General features: G+C 33.1%; 3 protein-coding genes and 1 long non-coding RNA gene across 6 annotated transcripts; 1 reads left to right on the forward strand and 3 right to left on the reverse strand.

Moving 5' to 3' along the window:
• Positions 1-1397: 1397 nt before the first annotated feature.
• LOC110628728 (cysteine-rich and transmembrane domain-containing protein WIH2) lies at positions 1398-2266 on the reverse strand. The gene is made up of 4 exons (XM_021775524.2): positions 2015-2266; positions 1871-1957; positions 1664-1793; positions 1398-1566 (listed from the first exon to the last, which is right to left on the reverse strand). The coding sequence occupies exons 2-4, from the start codon at positions 1923-1925 to the stop codon at positions 1521-1523; spliced, it is 231 nt and encodes a 76-aa protein (XP_021631216.1). The 5' UTR covers positions 1926-1957; positions 2015-2266; the 3' UTR covers positions 1398-1520.
• Positions 2267-4502: 2236 nt separating this feature from the next.
• LOC122725239 lies at positions 4503-5885 on the forward strand. The gene is made up of 3 exons (XR_006352709.1): positions 4503-4649; positions 4751-4865; positions 5750-5885. It is a non-coding gene; the product is annotated as an uncharacterized LOC122725239 (long non-coding RNA).
• LOC110627261 lies at positions 5298-9660 on the reverse strand. 2 transcript variants are annotated; one of them, XR_002489861.2, is made up of 11 exons: positions 9402-9660; positions 8847-9063; positions 8601-8758; positions 8354-8499; positions 7815-7877; positions 7634-7726; positions 6888-7049; positions 6645-6751; positions 6113-6270; positions 5680-6033; positions 5298-5587 (listed from the first exon to the last, which is right to left on the reverse strand). XR_002489861.2 is itself a non-coding variant. In XM_021773508.2 (10 exons), the coding sequence occupies exons 1-10, from the start codon at positions 9505-9507 to the stop codon at positions 5768-5770; spliced, it is 1476 nt and encodes a 491-aa protein (XP_021629200.1). In that variant the 5' UTR covers positions 9508-9659; the 3' UTR covers positions 5298-5767. The 2 variants fall into 2 exon arrangements, 1 of the variants encoding a protein (XP_021629200.1); XM_021773508.2 differs by having other exon boundaries at positions 5298-6033; positions 9402-9659.
• A 5118-nt stretch (positions 9661-14778) lies between these two features.
• LOC110627843 lies at positions 14779-16889 on the reverse strand. 2 transcript variants are annotated; one of them, XM_021774218.2, is made up of 4 exons: positions 16642-16888; positions 16276-16503; positions 16007-16191; positions 14779-15076 (listed from the first exon to the last, which is right to left on the reverse strand). In XM_021774218.2, exons 2-4 carry the CDS (start codon positions 16424-16426, stop codon positions 14933-14935), a joined length of 480 nt encoding a protein of 159 aa, XP_021629910.1. In that variant the 5' UTR covers positions 16427-16503; positions 16642-16888; the 3' UTR covers positions 14779-14932. The 2 variants fall into 2 exon arrangements, with proteins under 2 accessions (XP_021629910.1, XP_021629908.1); XM_021774216.2 differs by having other exon boundaries at positions 16276-16889.
• Positions 16890-18821: the final 1932 nt, after the last annotated feature.

Raw genomic sequence — 18821 nt, forward strand, 5'->3', positions numbered from 1 at the left:
GCCTTTGTCTAAAAAAACGCTACATGACGAGTAATAGTCAGGCGAATCTTCGGATGTTAGTCCCAAAAAACAAAAGCAAGTTTTTGCCAAAAAATGCTACAAAGTGAGTAACTGCCAAGCGAGTCTTCGGATGTTAGTTTCAAAAGTTAAAGGTAAGTTTCTACTAGGCTAACGATCGGGTGTCAGTTCCGATTAATTAAATCTTTTGTCGTTATCATGACCGGGTGTTAAGTTCAGTTTATTATGTTTTTCAAGTTATTTATTCCATGGCCACGAGACGATTAACTGCCAGGAGAGTCACAAAGCGGGGGACAATCATCATTTATGATCAAGGACAGGCAGAGCAACGCAAGTATAGAAGCCCAGTCTAAACAGGCTATGTGTCCCAAATCGTGAAGACAATGGTCACCTTCGAATTTGAAGAATCGAATACCAGTGGGGGGACTTCTGATATAACATAATGATCATCCAAAGTAGGTTATGTGTTGTCACTCAAAAACAAGGCGACGTGGCAATAGTCTGATCAGATGATATTCGGTGCTACCGAAAAAAAAAAAACTCAAATGCTTCAGATCTCATCTCTTCGTCAAGACTCACATTCCCTCTCAACTATAGAGTGAGGCTCTACGAGAAGTTACCATTAGAGAATGCAATCTAGCAGATCCTTATTACGCCTATAATCACAGGATCCCTTATCAATTAGCCAGTACCAATCGGATTTTCAAGAGATACAATAATTAACTCCATTTTCTTATAGTATAAAAGCTGCGATTTTTTACGGTATAAAAATTAATGATCGCAGAAACCAAGATATACAATTATTATACAACTATTCTTGAGTTCTAAATAACTCTTTACATTTACCATTTTCTTCAGTTTACTAATTTAAATATCGGAGTAACTAATCTAGACGTCAATCACCTCACGTTCTAGGGTGGCCAATCACGCACAATTTCATGTAGCCACATTAGTATCATTGCAAAATTAATGGAAATAAAGTTAATTTTTAATTAAAATAATAATAATTTTTTAATTTATATAGAAAATAAAGTAGCCAAGAATAATTATAAGATAAAGGAATAAAACATTTCTTACTTCAATGAGTGCGACAAACTCAAATGAATCAAAATTCGATGACAATCTCGCATGACAATTCCAACCTGTTTTTTCAGAATGCTTAATATTCAAATTAATTTGATTTTCCATATTTTAAAAAAAATGACATGTATACAATGTAGAGTAGGATATACCACAATCTGAAAAGAACTCCACACTATATGAATGTCTTTTAAGGAGATGTTTGGTTTAGTCTTTATGAAATTATAATTTATTGAGTACTTAAAAAGTTATAAAAATTATAATAATTAAATATAATTAATCATCTTGTAAAATAAAAATAAAAATAAAAATAAAAATTTCCAATTGAAATAGAAAGAAACTATTATTACAGACAGACAATGCCTAAAACAAGAAAAGAATTGTGAACAAATAGAGCCACAAATGGAAGAATCGCTGACGCCTCAAAAGCAAGCATCCAGAAGGCAACAGCAGCAGAGTGCTGCTAAGCTGCAAATATACCAAAAGAAGTAATTAATGACAATAGAATGCAGAATCCACCAGAGAAGATCAATGAAGGCAGGGAGATCGGAGAAGAAGCACTTACCATCCTTCAACGAAACCATTCTCTTTTCTCGGAGGCTGGGCATACGCCGGAGGGTACCCCTGCGGAGGATACCCCTGGGGATAACCTTCAACAGGATACCCAGGTGGTGGATATGCATCTTTTGGATACCCTGAAATTAAAAACAAATCAAAAACCCATCTCCAAACCCAAAACTTAAGATCCTTAAACCCATGAAATCCAACATACCTTGTGGTGGAGGAACACCCACCGCAGGCTGCTGCTGCTGGTTGTAATAACTCATTTTTGTTTCCTCTGTGTGGAGTCCTGAAGCCTCTTGTCACGTTCCTTGCTAGAAGACGACTTGGGGGAGCTCCTTGGGTCAGTAACACTTTTCTTTTACAATTGGGTTGGCAAATCCAGGAAGTTAGATTTATATAGAAAGATGGGCGTGGGTGTGTATAAGGCGGCGAGCGAAGGAGGAGAAGCTCAGAGGAGGTTTCGAGTTTTCTTAGGAAAGAGGAAATCTAAACCGACAAAGCAAGTGGATAGACAAGGGAAACCCAAGTGCTATTATCCGTGTAAGCTTTTATGGAAAGAAGAGAACAGAAGAGAATATGAGATGAAAGATAGGGTGGGCATTGGTCGGTTATGTTTGGTATTGAATTGAACCGTGAAAATCGATTTAATTGAATTTATTCAATTTATAGGTCGAACTGAATTAAATAAGTTAAAATATCAAATTAAATTGAATTGAATTGATTCGATTCGATTTAAAATTAATTTTTAATCTTTTTTATAAATTATTTAATTAGATTTTAATTTCTTTAATTTCATTGCATTATACTATAATTTAGATCTAATTTTAATTTATTTGAATCTAATATATTTAATTAATTATAAAATTCAATCAATTAATAATAAAATTTTCATAATCCTATCATATGTTAGATTTATGATAATTCAAATTAACCAGTCTCTTTTTTCTATTTCTATTTCTTCTATGGATGTTTGTTTTTATAAGAACTAATCATTCATATACCATATTTAATATCACAGTAATCAAGTTTATCAATAATTAATAAACATACAATAATGAGATTAAAAAATTTACTCACCGAAATGATCATAGACGAATCTGTCACGAATCATGACAGACGGTTGAGGATGATGATGATTGGACAACAAATGCGACAGAGAAAAATGGAGAAAAGTTGAAGACTGATATGAGATTTGAGATAGCATCGGAGACGAAAAGATCGTGACCATGAGAGAAAAATGCTGAGCGATGGCCATGAGGGAGAGATGAGAGTGATGGCCGTGAGAGAGATGCGAGAGAAGGAGAACATAAAAGGGAGAACGATTACTGGGAATTGGTGAAGTGGTGAGGAGTCGTCAAGATCGTCAGGGTGTTTCAATTGAGAGTGAGAGAGAGGCGGACAGTGATTTAGCGTGATTGACTCTGTATGCGAAAAGTGATAGAATATAAAATTATAATAAAACGCAAGGTTTATGGTAAAATTTGATCAGTTCAATTCGATCGAATTATTTTATTTTTAAAATCAAATTAAACTGATTAATTTAAAATTTTTAAAAATTAAAACTAAATCTATTTTACTTTAAAATCAAATTAAATTATTAAATTAAATCGATTCATTAGTTATTTCGGTTGCAATGGAAGAGTACTCACCCCTAAGGAAAGAGATGTCTGTTCCACTAAGGAAATCAAAGAATCTCATCACAGTTTCATATGCTGCTGTAAATCTAGAAGAAGCTTCTTCACAGCCATATGCGCTTGATTCTGCGTTATGCTTTGTGATCTGTCCCTAAATGCTCGTAAAGTTTTTTAGATTCAGTATAACATAAATTTCTTTTTTTATTGTAAATAATTTAATTTTTAAACTTTTTTAATAAAATACTAATTTTTTTTAAATTGACCTTAGTCAACAGTAAATGGACGAATTTAATTTAAATTAAACAGATTAAATTATTAAAAAATATTCAAATTATAATGATAAATTATTAAAATAAAAGGAATTAAATTATTATAAAAATTAAAATTTAAAATTTAAAATTCTATAATCTAAGAATAAATTTTAAAAGAAAGAATTATTTTATTAATGTTAATTAAATTTTAAGAATTAAATTATTTTTTTAAATCATAAGAATTAAATTATGAGTTTTATTAAATTTTATTATAGAAAAATTCATTAGTTAATTTTTATATTATAGAAAAATTTATTAGTTAATTTTTTTATTTTAAAAAATATATTAAAATATTTTTAATATTTTAAAAATTTTACTAATTAATCTCCCTATTAATTTTAATAGTTAAATAAAATACTCTTAATATGAAAAGATTAACTAACAAAATTTTTATAAAATTAAAAAATTAATTAAATTTTTTTTTAAAATACTTAACAATTAAAACTAATTAAATGATTAATTAATAAATTTTTTAATATTTTAATTTATTTTTCAAAATTAATTTACTATCTAATAGAGTTTTTTTATGATATATAACTAAATAATAATTTTTATAAAAAAAAAAAAACTCTCAAAAAGTGAAAAAAAGAGTTAAAAGATATTCTAAAGTAAAGGCCTCTCATCTAATCAATTGTGTGGAGTAGCATAGCCGGGAAATCTTTTTGAGGGCAATATTTTTTATACTAAAATTATTAAATAATGTGTATATTTAGAAAATATATAATAACGTGAAATTTAGCTAAAATTTTTTTAAGGGGCTCATAGTATAAAAATTAATTAAATATATAATAAAATAAATAATTATAATATTTCATAATATACTAGACATATTCTAATAATAAATATATTCGAGTAAATTTAAAAGATTTCATATTTTACTCTTCCACACAATTGATGCTGTTGTTTGCTATTGGATTTTTGAAGGAGGGGTGGAATAGGCACCGAAGTGCTAGTTTACCTTAAAACGGTACCTCCATGGCTATGCGAGAATAAAACTGTTATGGGCCATTTTCTTCTTCTGGTGGCTTTCATCGATACTCCTGTGAGTTTGTGAATTCCATCTTTAGTGTTTTTGGAAGCGCTGTTTGAGAAATTGGTTATGTATGCTTGATTGTTGCTGCTTGGACTTCTCCTTTGTTTCAGGCATGCTTTGTCGGTGCTGGAGGCGATAGTGAATCTGTGTTTATCTTCTGAAATCTTCTTAGGTGGGCTAGGCTCCTGTTCTTGATTGAGCTTTATACTTTGACTTTGGGCTGAGGTAGGCTTTCTTTTATAATCTACCCAATTGAGCTTTAAATGCATGGTAAAAAAGATTATATTGGCTAATATATATGATACCAATCTTGATAAATTTACAAGTCAATTATTTTGTTTAAAAAAATACAATGAAATTACTTTGTTTACAAATAACAATTTAAAAGCAAGTGCAAAGCACATTATCTTTTCTGAATAAACTAAAAAAGTGAAAAAAAAAAAAGAAGAGATTATTTCACATTTCACAAGTCACAACCTCTTCAATTCTTCGTTCAATACGACAAAGCTTATTCAAGAAATTAGCATATATACTGCTGCTTAAAAAGTAAGTTTCTTGCAGAATTAATAAATTTGCGTGCTATAGGTGACTTCGACTAAATCTGATAAAGATTCTATTTGACCAAGAAAAATTGCTTCTACAGAATGGGAGACAAAATAGAAAATTGTGCGCCACTAAAATTGACATTTCTTGCATAGGGAGGTACAGAATGTAAAATAATAAGACAACTCCCAGTTGCTTCCCGTCAAACAAAAGGGAAGCATACCCAACATTCAATCAAAATAAAGGGCAAGTGCCCTACTGTTCTTTGAATATCTCACAATGGCCAATGTCACTTCCTTGGGATTACAGTGCAGAACTCAGAATAAAGTGCCTCAGCTTGAAATGAAATGGATTTCCAGAGCTAAGATAATCTAACCAGACTAGTTGCCAGGTCTGTCAAAAACCTGTGCATACAATACACATTCATCACATGATTTTACAATCAGGGCTATGCATGTAATTTACAATATGATTTTACAAAATTGCATTGTGCTACCGATGTTTATGTACTCATCGTGAGTTTTCTTGCTGACTTTTCTAGTGCCAATCATATTGCTGGTTTTCAGTTAACATGCTCGCAACTGCTACCAAAGAAGCCACTTGCGCCGTGGGAGTGGCTGACTAGAAGTACTGGTGGAGTTTGGAGTTACAGTGATTCTTTCTGCATTTGCGGCAACCCATTGGCTGAAATCAGGAGAGGCAACAAGTTCTTTGACCGCTTTTTGTGTGGAGTCTCTAGTGAACTTTTCCCACGAAGCTTTTGAAAATTCCCTCCTTTCAGGTGTACTGTGAAAGGTTGAAGGATACATATCTGAATCTGACAGTTGATGTTTTGGCGTTTTGCTAAGACCTGAGGAATCATATCTAGTGAGAAAACGGTAGTGGTAATCCAGCTTTACTTCTATAAAAAGATCAGACATCAGGCAAACCTTGCATTGGTGAACTGCACGAAGCCAGGTTGAATCGTTTGGTCCGACGCCAGTCCTCAGGAGTCCTTAACATATATTCGTTGTGGGAATTTCCAAATGGTGATACTTCAGGAACATAAGATCCAATCTGGACATGTTTTATGAATTTGAACAACTTCCTGCATGTTTATTCCGCAAATGTAAAGGAATTTGCAATCTAAAGGCAATGAATTTAAAATCATAAAAAAGAGAACTAAGAAGCCTATACCAAAATTTCAAGGGCTCAAACTCCGGGGGAACTAATGTGTTTTAGACAGATGAAAATAAAGTCAACAATTGCCAGCAAAATAAAGAATGAATCCTTTCATAGAAGAGAAAAGAACTCAAGGTCTAATAGCTCTTTATTGTTGGGATGGGTTGTTCAACTCAATTACACTTTGCAAGGGCCACAAGCTAACAACTATATTAGCTTCTTATCCAATAAAATGGCAGTAAATTTATCTTGTTTAAAGTAGAGAATGACTAAGCCTAAGGATCATAAAGGCCGACTTACTTGTACAACCGTCGCAAAAATCTTAATCTAAAAATTCTCCTTAATATTGATGAGATCACTATTCCAGATATCAATGCTTCCAGTGCCAGCAGGGGATCCAAAGAACTCTAGAAACAGCATATTCATAATGAAATTTGTAAGAAACATGAAACAATGATCTCATAAAAGTAACTATTAAGAACAGAATAATCTCCTAATGCACGTTAATTTGAAAAGTTTTAAGATTGGAGGAAGTAATTCTACCTGAAGAATCATGATGACAGCCAAAATCCGGATGGACCAGGCAACAAAAATGGATGTACTTATATCAACTGAACCTTCTTCTGTTAGGACAAGTTTACGGACAGCCCAGAAACCCATCCATGCTCCAGCCAAAGTGACAAAAGCCAGAAGAAAAATGGTTAACTGCAGCATAAAAAATAAGGATGGTATGAGCATATACTTTTATGATCTGAGAGAGCATTAAAATAGCAGTTTCATTACTCTTATAATACTAAAACTAAGCAGGTCAAAATAATTTACAAACCTAAAAAATAATAGAGATGTTAGTCTGGAGCATTAAAAAATCATCAATGTGATACTTATTATCACCATTGATTGTTTATGAGCCTCTCAAAAGTACATGTTAGTTCTAACTTCAAAATAATGATCATTTATCTGATGTCTGAAATTGGCATAGGATAAATGATTCAGATGATTAACCTGTAAAAAGGCCTAAACCATCACTGTTTTGGATCCATGAAAGAACAGCTGAATTTTCAGTATAACTCTATTACAAAACAGATAATGAATATCGAGTTTATAATGGCAACAATGTAAAATCCATAAAACGTGATTGATTCCTGGTTGACTAACTACTCATGGCACCCAAAACTACACATCTCCTCATCCTGCATGATTTGCATTCATGAGAATTATACATACAGCAAAATATATTCTTCTTCAGTAGAGTCATAAGCATATTTACGTAATGTCTTTAACTTACATACAGGATAATACATGTCTTTGCTGATTCCTATCTCCACAAGTACTGAATCCAAGAGTCCTGGCAAATAGCGAAGAAGAAATGATCCCAAACCAACCTGAACAAAACAAAGATACGAGCATGAAATTGTTTTCTTGGTCAATAAAAACCAAAAATAAAAGTGAGATGAGAAGAATGATACACACAAGAGATGAATATACAAAAATTGCAAGCGAGTTCTTTCGACCAGTTGGCAGAAGCTTCATCCCCTGTTAACAACCCAAAGTCTTTTTCAATTGCAATATATCAATGATGATAAGAAATTAGAAAAAGATATTCAAACAAAATAAGAAGCCCAAACTGGTTTCAAGAATCAAACATCTAAATCATATTTCTAGTGCTGAAACACCATTTAAACCAAAGATAATAAGGGGAAAAAATAATAACAAAAATAATAATAACAAAAGTTTTCATCTAAAATCAACCAACTACTATGCATTCTACACATTGAATTGATGTAAAGCAACATAATTTCAACAATAAAGTCTGTCCATGTACTCAGACATTCAACAACAACATCAACAAGAGGAAGAAAATAAGCCAACATGGAAAAATTGGTATTAGATGCTAAAAACTGTAGCCTAAGTGGTCAATAAGTTTAATGAGAATATTTGATGGCATAGATCACAAAAACTCATAAACATAACCGACAATTCCAACAGCAGGAGTTTGAAAACTAGATCACCTGAAAAAGGACTACCAATATTACAAGGATGACCCCAATTGCCATGGCACTGCTGTAGTAAAAAGCTAATGACTTGCTCAAAGAGGATGCCAGGCTCAACAAAACAATGCCCAAGATTAAGAAAACCACACGATACATGAAGAATTCTGCCAAACAAAGGAACAGCATAAATGGACAAGTTACTAACATCAAATCAAATCAAATTCACATATTATCCTGGAAACAAAAGATAAAATAAGGAAACTACCTTCTTGAATGGACAGTTCAATAGTTTCCACGGATGAACTAGCCATCCTTATATCTAATAGCTTGTGGTCAAAAGGTGACATGGCTCGAGCCCATGAACCCTTATCAACCTTCTCCCATTTGCCTTGCGGGCACATCCCTATCCCAAGGGAAGCATTCCTGCAAAGGATGCATATCCCTCTAAGCAACAAGCAGAATAACAGTCAAAATGAGTAACCATGGCCACTATTTTTTCAGAACAGCTCACCTATGGAAACAGACCTCCACATTTGGCCTGCCAAGGCTCGAAGTTGAATGTGAAACTGCCACCTTTAATGAATGGGAGAACTTTTTCAAGTTTTTTAGCCTAGAAAGCCCATGTATATGAACTCTTTCACAAAGCACTGAAGCGCCAGGTTTAGTACCCGGTGACTTAACCACTTGCAAGCTAGGAGATAACTGCAACTTACCAGACTCACCAACCACTACAAAATCAAGAACAAAGATGCCAATCACCAGTCAGCGAGGAAAACCGTTTAATCTTTCTACAAAGACAAGTTATTGCATATTAAGTTATCAAAACACTTGAAACAATTCAAATTATATGATTACTATGGAACAGTTTTTCCCCTCTATTTTATTGGGCTTTCCAGTCATCCAAACAAAAACCAAAAGAAGAAAACAAATCCTATTTCCCAATTTCACCAAATAATGCTTTCAATTACTAAATTGCAGACAAAACCCTAGATGCAATAAAAAAAATGGCGAATTCAATAAATAGAAAGAGGAGTGCAAAGAAACAAGAGAAACATGGAGAGAGTACCTAAAGAGCGTTCATGTGCAGAGGCAAGAGAGCAAAAAATTGAAAACGTGAGAAAGAGAATCCGGCGAATGAAAACGGAGTTCCGAAAGCTTTTGGAAGAAGCCATTGTTGTCCGAGTTTGTTGACAGAGCGAGAGAGAAAAGGCGCGAGTGCTCAAATGCTTTGCTTGGGCTAAGTTGAGCTTAGCCACGGAGGGATTGAGCCACGCACTTAGCCCATTCCAATTCCTGAACCCAAATAATTATAATTTTAGGGTTTTATCTCTGAGACGACCCTTGGCGGACCTCTTCTGTCATTTCAGCTTTTTACCATATCCCCCCTACCAAGAAATTTGGATTCCTGCTAAGCCCAGAAAATGGGGAAAAAAGCATTTTATTTCAATTTGTTAAAGATAAAAAAAAGCATTTATTTTATAAAAATATTTTTAAAAAATAATTTCTGTAGGATACTCTCAAAATATTTGCTATATGTTTAATACTTTGTTAATATTTTTTTAAAAAAATATTTTTTATTTTTCTTTTATGTTTGAGATATTCAGATAAAATTAATCAATAAAAAAATTATTTTTTTAATAAAAAAGTTAATTTTAAGGAAAATGATATTATTAAAATTTATTTGCAAAATTTTGATTTATAAATTTAAATTTTATTAAATTGAATAATGTTTTTCACATAGTATGAGAAAATTTTCCATTAAAATAATTATGATTTAAGTCCTCGTAAAATAAGAAATTATTATGTGCTAACAGTTGCATTTATAATTTTACTTTGCTTGTTACTTATGAAGACATTAAAGATTTGTCTGATATTATTATTGAAATTGTTATTGAAAAAATATATTTTTAAAAATAATAGTTAAAAAGTTTTAAAATTAATTTTAAATTATTTTAAATATAATTTAGTAATAATAATACCAATATAATTAATGAAAAAAATTACAATTTGGTCTTTGAAATATATGAAAAGTCATTTATTAGTTACTTAATTTTAAAAACTACATTAAACCATCTGAATTTTAAAATGTTTATTGATTAGTGCTTTTGATAATTTTAATTAATATGGAAAGATTAATTAATAGATTTTTTTTATAAAAACTAAGAGATTAACTTTATGTAACACAATAATCATCTAAATTAAGCTATAAGACATGATCAAGTGGTAAGAGTTTGATAAGTCGACACGCGATTCCATTCGTAGAAAGTAATATTCGGATACCATAACACTCAGTTTTTCATTAAAACTAGTTATCTCCTGAATAGGTCGAGTTTTCATATAAAGTTATCATTAGCCGGTACAATTCAGTAGATTTTCATTACACCTATAATCATGGGATCTTTTATTAATTAGTCGGTACCAACCAGATTTTCAAGAAATGCGATAATTAACTCCATCTTCTTACAGTATAAAGGCTAATGATCGCATAGACTATAATACGCATTCTTAAATAACTACTATTGAGTTCTAAACAATTCCTTACATTCGCCCTTTTTTTCAGTTTATTTACTTGAGTGTCGAAGTGACTGCCATAGGTGCCAACCACCTCATGTTTTCTTTCTTATAGAGTGACCAATCGTGGCACAGTTTCATTTCAACCACATCATTTGGTTCCATTGCCGGAAAATCCATTGAATTCTCTATGTTCATTTGGATTAAAATTGGCCTCTTATCCCCTTTCTCCTAAAAAAAAATATTTCTTTCCTCTCTCTCGAAATGGTCAGCAATTTACGAGTTGCTGCTAAAATTGCTATCAATGAGGTTGCTATTATTTCTTTCGCTCTTGACAGTGGATAAAACACACCCTCTATGATCAATGAAGTAGATCTCAACAATTTGAATAATGAGTAAATGCTCCAATACATTAAAAGGTCGCAAGCTACTTTCAAGCAATACAAAGCTCGGGAAAGGCATCATTCATGGCTCCTAGGGGAAGGAAGGAAGCCTCCGTTGATACCCCAAGGACTCCGACAAAGGCAATTTAAACACGATCCAAAAGGAAAGCCAAATTTGAAGAAGATGAGTCATCAAATGATGCTTCGAAGGATATCGACTGGAAGCTGGTACGAGCTGTTGAAAGGTACCAGAAGGAGCAGGAAGAGGACTTTGGCCTGGACAATAGCTCACCTATGTCAAAAGAGATCCTAGCAGAGACTTTTATTGCCAAATTCAAACTCTCAAGTTTTAACAAATATGATAGGACACCAGATCCCATGAGTCATCTAGCGATCTTTAGAATAACAATGCAGCTTCAGAATGTCAACAATTTCGTATTGTGTCGAGTGTTTCGATCAATACTCACAGGTTTGGTTTAGAAATAATAATAACATCTAAGCCCAAATTTAATTCAGAACTTTACACAATTTCTTGTGTTATTTAAATTTAGATTTATTACTTGTATACCTCCTAAAAAACTCACCTCTGACTTGTAGAAGATCCGCCAAGAAGAGGGTGAATCTTTAAGAAAGTTTATCTCACGGTTTAATGCAGAAGCAATACAAATGGAAGAATTAAATCATAAGATAGCATATGAAGCATTAAAAAAAAGGATGTGCAACTTCAAGTTCCTGGGTTTTCCAATCAAGAGCTCAGCCGCTACATACCAACAACTAATGGTAAAAGTCCAGAAGTACATAAAGTTGGATGATGAAGTCCGAGCATTAAGAGAGGACAAAATGATAAGTCAAAAGCAAAATCAAAAGTCTGAGAGGCAAGGATAGGAAGGAGACAAGAATAGGAAGGAGACAAGAAAAGGGTACAAAGCAGATTCCGCCAGACCATAATCTGGGTTTTAGTCCCATTAAATAAGGTATTTTATACCAAGACCACAAGACAGGTTTTGCCAGACCATAATTTGGGTATTAGTCCCGCTAAATAAGGCATCTCATGCAGGCCACAAGGTGGATTCCACTAGGCTATAATTCGGGTGTTATTCCCGCTAAACAATGCATTTTATGTCAAGGCCACAGGACAGGTATTCGCCAAGCCACATGACCAAGTGTTAGTTCCATTTCACAAAAGGTTTAAAAGGCATTTTATACCAAGGTTACAAGGTAGGTATCCGCCAGGCCGTAATCCGAGTGTTAATCCTTCTAAATAAGGTATTTTATACTAAGGCCATAAAGTGGGTATCCGCCAAGCCACATGACTAGGTGGTAGTCCCATTTCACAAAAGGTTTAAAAGACATTTTATGCAAAAACCACAAGGCAGATACCTGTTAGGCCATATGACCGTCCCGCTTCACAAAAAGTTTATAAGGCATTTTATGCACAGACCATAAGGTGGGTGTTAGCCAGGCCATAAGGCGGGTGTTAGCCAGACCACACAACCGGACGTTAATCCCATTTCGCAAAAAGTCCAAGGCATTCCATGCTTAGGCCACAAGACAGCTGTGCGAAAGGCCACATGTCCGGATGTCAGTCCTGTTTTCTAATTTTTCAAGTTATTTATTTTATTTTATGGCCACTAGTTAGTCAGTGACCAAATGATATGTCTGGTTAGCAAGCCTGTTTTAGCCACTTTCTGGCAAAGACAATGATTATCAAGTTCTCTTTTGTCAGGGGGTTAACCCTTTAGCAATTTTTTAGAAATTATTATTTAGTTGTGGTCGAACGAGGGTTATGGTCGAGTACTGAGTATATAAGCACTTAGCGAAAATAATGACAAAGAATATAAAAGGAAAGATTTCTATTTAAAAATGAAGATTATAAAACAAGGCAATTGTCATTTATGATCAGGGGCAGGTAACACGACGCGAGTGTGGAAAGCTAGTCTAGATATGCCACGTGCCTAAAATCATGAAGACAACTGTCACCTTCGAATCTGAAGAATTGAAGACTAGCGAGGGTACCTCTAATATAATACAATAATCACTTAAAATAAGTTATGAATTGTCACCATAAGACAGGACCACGTGGCAAGAGTTTGATAAGCTGATGAGCAGTCTCACCCATGGAAATGAGGACTCGGACACCGTAGCACTCGATTCTTTATCAAGATTCGCCCTCTCCTGAATAGGTTGAGTTTTTACATAAAGTTACCGTTAGCAAGTACACTCCAGCAGATACTCATTCTACCTATAATCACACAATCCCCTATCAATTAGTCATATCAACCGAATTTTCAAGATATGCGATAATTAATTTCATCTTTTTATAGTATAAAAGCTAATGATTGCAAAGACCAAGGTACACATTCTTAAATAATTACTCTTGAGTTATGAGCAATTCTTTACATTCACTATTTTCTTCAATTTACTAATTTGAGTGTCGGAGTAGCTGCCAAAGGCACCAACCACCTCACGTTCTCTTTTTTGCAAAGTGACCAATCACGACACAGTTTCGTTTCAACCACATCACAACTAATGAGTTTTCTCATATCACATAAATAAAAAAAGTAAAGCATGTAACGGTTAAAACTAACAGAATAATGAGTATACTTTTAAAACATTAGTAATGTTTTAATTTATTTTTTAAAATCGAAATATTAAATAATGAATTTCTCTATATTGTAGGAACTATATATAAATAGTAAATTTCTCGTAAAAAATTGATTTTTTTTAAATTGTACTCCAACTTAATGCTAAATAGGCTGGAAGTATTCCTCATCTTAGCAGAACCAAAGTTAAGAAGGAAAAAGAAAAAAGTGGAAATCTGAAAATGAAAATTGCCATGTCTAAGGCACAAATTAGAGATGAGGTGCACGGTGGTGGCCCTCCAATTGCCTGAATTGCATTCTAAAATTGAAAGCTTCCAATCCGTTAAATTGTAGACAGACACACATCTCTTTGCTATTCTCAGTACAACAACAGTAAATTATAAATACCAGATCTGCTCCTCCAAGCAAATTTTTATGGAGCTTACTTCAAAGACCAACCTTTCTTACCAAACCCTCCTCATTAATGAAACAATAGACCGTGCATTTAAGGAAATTCTTAGTTGTACAAATCGTGTGATTAACAAAAAAAATTAAAAAGAAGAAATTATTTTTTTTATTAAAGACTCAATATATTTTATAATATGATCTACTAATATTTAATAATTTATTAAATATTAGCGAGAAAATATATATATTATTAATTTAATTTTTAATTATTAAATAATTTAATCTTTAGTAAGTGAATATCGCATTGTATCCGTATAGATTTGGTTTAAATAAGAATCGTCAAATTTGTGAAGGTTAAAAACATAAATCAAACAGAAACCCTAGCCCTGATCAAGTTTTTTTTTTTTTTCAATCTTAGGTAGCTGTGGCCAAGTCTAATACTGGAAGCCCTAGCTGTGGCCAAGTTTTTTTTTTTTTTTTTTTTTAATTTTAATCTTAGCTAGCTGTGGCCAAGTCTAATACTGGAAGCTAATATAATGTGCATGCATGTTCTAAAAAGTAAAAGAGAAGAGAATATAAATTGTATTGAAAAGAGTGAAAGAAATGATGTTTTTGTTGCTTTTATTGAAGGCAAGAGTATGAAAGTAGAGGAGAGAGGAGAGGGTCTTGGCCGTGCTGTGTGATAAACAAGTACAACTGATTTGCGGTGTTTTTCAAGTTCCAATCTCTGAAATGCTCTGCAAGGCTGGCTTCCATTGCACACCACCACCACCACCGTGATGCCTTCCTACTCCTCCTCCTCTACTGCTGCTTGTACTGGCCCCATTGCTTCCCAGTCGAGGAAACTCCTGCTCCACCTGCCAAAAAGAAAAATGAAACAACACTTGAGACACACGACATTCAGATAATGACAATTCATATTTATGCTACTCATTTATATCACCTTCATCTCTAAGCAAAGGTTTTCTTTTAGTATTTCATTATTTTCACTCTGACGTAAAGGGGAAAGATAATCTTGCTCGTGTATATCGTTATTGTCAAGTTTCTAGTAAGTATTCCATTTCCTATGAGTGGCCACTCACAACTTAGCAAGCTAATTGAATATATCTGCACTAAATATTGACCAATTATGAATTATTGGACAAATAATGACAAGATCTCATGACTAGCCAATCCTTTTTTGGACATGTGTGCTTGTCATTGAATCTCTTACAACCAGCTGGGTAAAGAAAGAATGATGATTAGAAATCACTAAAAAGATTATCAAAGATCCACTAAATATGAACTCAATCATACTAAAGATAAAGAACAATTCCCACTTTGTCTCAAGAGGGACAGAGAGCCCTCCTAAATAAGGGTGCAGATTCCTTAAATTCTGCCAATAAAATGTGATTAATGGTAAAAATCTATCATATCTAGATCTGCTGTTTATTAAAGAAAAGCTTCAGATTCTTCCACAGTCTGATATAGATTTAAATTTATTCATCAAGGGAAAGAGACAATTGGAAAAGGGTCTCTGTGTGTAAAACGTTTTCTGTATGACAATTTTTTTAAAATTAATATTCCTCTTTTGAATTGAAAAAGATGCTTTTACAGATACTCTGCACTTCTTCTTTGTACTGTACAGAATCAAAAAGATCGAGCCTTATGCTAAATTTTCTAATCAACCATTATTGGAATCTGAGCTGCTTCAAAATTGCTTTCAGACAACCAACAGAGCTAAACTACCCAGTTGATCATTATTACATTATAAGAGTTGAAGAAGGTTTGAGCTTAAGTTATGTTACCTTAACAGAACTGCAGGTCTCAGATTTAGTAATGGAGCTGGGCTTCGGGTTAGGGTTCGGGTTCAAACTTAGCCCACCAGAGGACTCCTTCTTCTTCATTTCTGCTGCATCTACAAGCCCTCTTCTGTCTTTCAGCAGCTTTCCCAGTTTCACACAATTCTTGGAAGCAAACTCTTTCAACACATCTGCACAAAAAGAAGTCAGATATAAGTTCCAAATTTGCAGTATGCACAAGAGATGGGAAGTGAACTCGGAGATGGTTACGCTACCTTCAAAACTGATGAGTCGATAAACTTGTCCAATAAGCAGAGTATCATCAGGACGAAGAAGCTTGAGCTGCTTCAATGGCAACCCATTTTCCGTTTTCACCGTCGGAGATGTCACGACAAGAGCCACATAGTGTCCAGGATTAGAACTCATGATCTCATGAGCGCTAACAGACCAGTAAATCCTCTCTATCTTCTTCCCTGGATGTTGAATCACCACAGTCGCTGCCTCTGCAGCTTGACAATTTCCCATTTCGTTAAACACAAGAAACACAGAACTAACCTAGCTTTAGAGTAATTACTTCACGGAGAACAGCGGGATGTGATAGAGAAAAACCCAGAACAGCAAGTTTGCAGAATCTCTCTTACTTCAATGAGCGGAGAAGAGCTGAAAAGAAGACAATGATCTTGATGTGCCTGCCATCTTCAGTTGATGAGGCTCTTAATATTGAGTAGCATAGGAAGGCTAAGTGATGGAGAGGGGGAAGTGTAGTGTAGGAATCTTGAATTAATTGAGTTTGTGAGAGAGAATGGAGACGTGTTAGATCTGCAAATCCACCTGGGTTGCGTCTGCTGGTTTGTAATTGCAGAGTTTGGTAGTTATTTATGCAATACAACTCAACTCTATCGTCTATCAGGTTATAGGCAGAGAGTTAGTGTAAGAAAAATGAATAAAATTACTTAATTTTTTTAATTATAAAAATATTTTTTGTTAATTAATTTTTTTAAATATCTTAAATATTAAAAAAAAAATAAAAAAAAATATTTCTGAAAAATATTTATAAAGCTTTAAATCAGATTTTATACAAAACTGTACTGTAAAATGACAATGAGATTCACGTAATAATATCCATGTAGAGATGTATATGGAAGAATTATCCATCTATAGTGGTAAAGCCACGACCAATACATGTTGGGCACCTGACCACCTTAAATTTGAAAATTAATATAAAAATTAATAGTTTCCCGGTTTACGATTAAGTTACCCATTGTATTTTTTTTAAATACGTTTCATAATTTTATTTATAATTTTTTATTGGCTTATTTTTTAACTATTATAATATTATTTAATATTATCTTATTTTTAATAAGTATTCAAAATATATGTCACTATTTAATATTTTTATGATAAATATAATTAATAATAAAAAAATTATATTTTTTAATACATACGATAAATAAAATAAATAAAAAATATTAAATAAAAAGAGTGTATTGTAAGTTTAAAAACTAACACTTGATATGTTAATTATTTAAAAAATTTACTATTTAGTTTTTATATTATAAAAAAATTTATTAATCAGATTCTTTATTTTATAAAATATATTAAAATTTATTTAATATTTTAAAAATTTTATTAATTAAATTTTTTATTAATTTTAGTCTTTAAATATTATTAAAAATAAAAAAAATGCTTCGATAAGAAAGAATTAATTAATAAATTTTAAAAAAATTTAAGAGATGAAGCAATGAGTTTTTTAAAACTATAAAAACTAAATAGTAAAATATTTAATGACTAAAATTATCGAAAAAATTAACTAATAGATTTTTTAAAATGTTAAAATATTTTAATATATTTTTTATAAATGAAAAACTAATTAATGGGTTTTTATATATCATAAAAATTAAATAATAATTTTTTATTATTTTTCTCTGATTTAAGTTGTAATACCCGGCTAGACGCCGGCATCGGAATTCTGACTTTCTGGCGGAAGTTCCGTTGTAATCTGGAATTTGAGGATGTCGGAGGTTCTTTGACAGGCAAGAGATAGGTTTTCAAAATGTTTCTAAGTGTTTTATGGTTTTGAATGCAAAGGAATTGGGTTTTGAAAGGGAAAAGACCAAGGGGACAAATTGCAGGTTCGGCCGCCGAAGGTGAAGTTCGGCTGCCGAACGTTGCATGGTTTTGCATGCAGCTTAGGCCGCCGAAGGAGAGGTGGTTGGGCCACCTATAAAAGCCCCGTTGACAGGAAATGGAGTGTGTTTCACTCTCTTTTCATTAAAGGGTAGGTTCATGCTCTCCTTGGGTTGTTTTCATGATGTTTCTTCAAATCTTTCAAGATTTTCATGAGTTTTCACCTTGTTTTGAAGAGTTGTGAGCTTTGAGCAAGATTTTGAAGTTTGGAGACTTGTGGAGCTTGGATCTCCATATCTTCACGTTTGGGGTCACACCAACTCTTGTTCTTCAAGAGGTAAGTGTAGATCCTTAGGTTTTATGAAGTTTTAAGTGAGTTTTATGGAGGTTTATGGGTAGAGATGCATGTTTAGGGTAAAGTGGATTTTTGATTGATTTGTAGTCAAAGCATGTTTATGTTGTTGTGTGTTGGAGTTTAAGCTTGTTTTAAGCTCCTTTATGCATGGTTAAGGGTTTATGCATGTTTTGGAGAGGTTGGATGTATGTTTTGGGTTGTTGGAAGCTTTGAGAGGCTTGTTTGTGCATGAGGTTGAGTTCTGGATGAACTCAGGTTCGGCCGCCGAAGGAGGTTTCGGCCGCCGAACCTGCTTGTGGTGGCTTGTTTTGACTGCCGAACCCTGCCCCCGAAGTTGGA

The sequence above is a fragment of the Manihot esculenta genome, chromosome 12 (assembly GCF_001659605.2).
Source record: "Manihot esculenta cultivar AM560-2 chromosome 12, M.esculenta_v8, whole genome shotgun sequence".
NCBI lineage: Eukaryota > Viridiplantae > Streptophyta > Magnoliopsida > Malpighiales > Euphorbiaceae > Manihot > Manihot esculenta.

Excerpts from the sequence above, each read along its gene's own strand:
- LOC110628728 (XM_021775524.2), bottom strand. The coding sequence starts at position 1,925 with ATGAGTTATTACAACCAGCAGCAGCAGCCTGCGGTGGGTGTTCCTCCA. Across the intron at positions 1,794-1,870 it reads GGGTGTTCCTCCACCACAAG|GGTATCCAAAAGATGCATAT; the intron begins GTATGTTGGATT and ends TTTTAATTTCAG. Across the intron at positions 1,567-1,663 it reads AATGGTTTCGTTGAAGGATG|CTTAGCAGCACTCTGCTGCT; the intron begins GTAAGTGCTTCT and ends GTATATTTGCAG.
- LOC110627843 (XM_021774216.2), bottom strand. The coding sequence starts at position 16,525 with ATGGGAAATTGTCAAGCTGCAGAGGCAGCGACTGTGGTGATTCAACAT. Across the intron at positions 16,192-16,275 it reads TCGACTCATCAGTTTTGAAG|ATGTGTTGAAAGAGTTTGCT; the intron begins GTAGCGTAACCA and ends CTTTTTGTGCAG. Across the intron at positions 15,077-16,006 it reads AGACCTGCAGTTCTGTTAAG|GTGGAGCAGGAGTTTCCTCG; the intron begins GTAACATAACTT and ends TCTTTTTGGCAG.
- LOC110627261 (XM_021773508.2), bottom strand. The coding sequence starts at position 9,507 with ATGGCTTCTTCCAAAAGCTTTCGGAACTCCGTTTTCATTCGCCGGATT. Across the intron at positions 6,752-6,887 it reads CTGTCATCATGATTCTTCAG|AGTTCTTTGGATCCCCTGCT; the intron begins GTAGAATTACTT and ends TGCTGTTTCTAG. Across the intron at positions 6,271-6,644 it reads TTTTTGCGACGGTTGTACAA|GAAGTTGTTCAAATTCATAA; the intron begins GTAAGTCGGCCT and ends ATAAACATGCAG.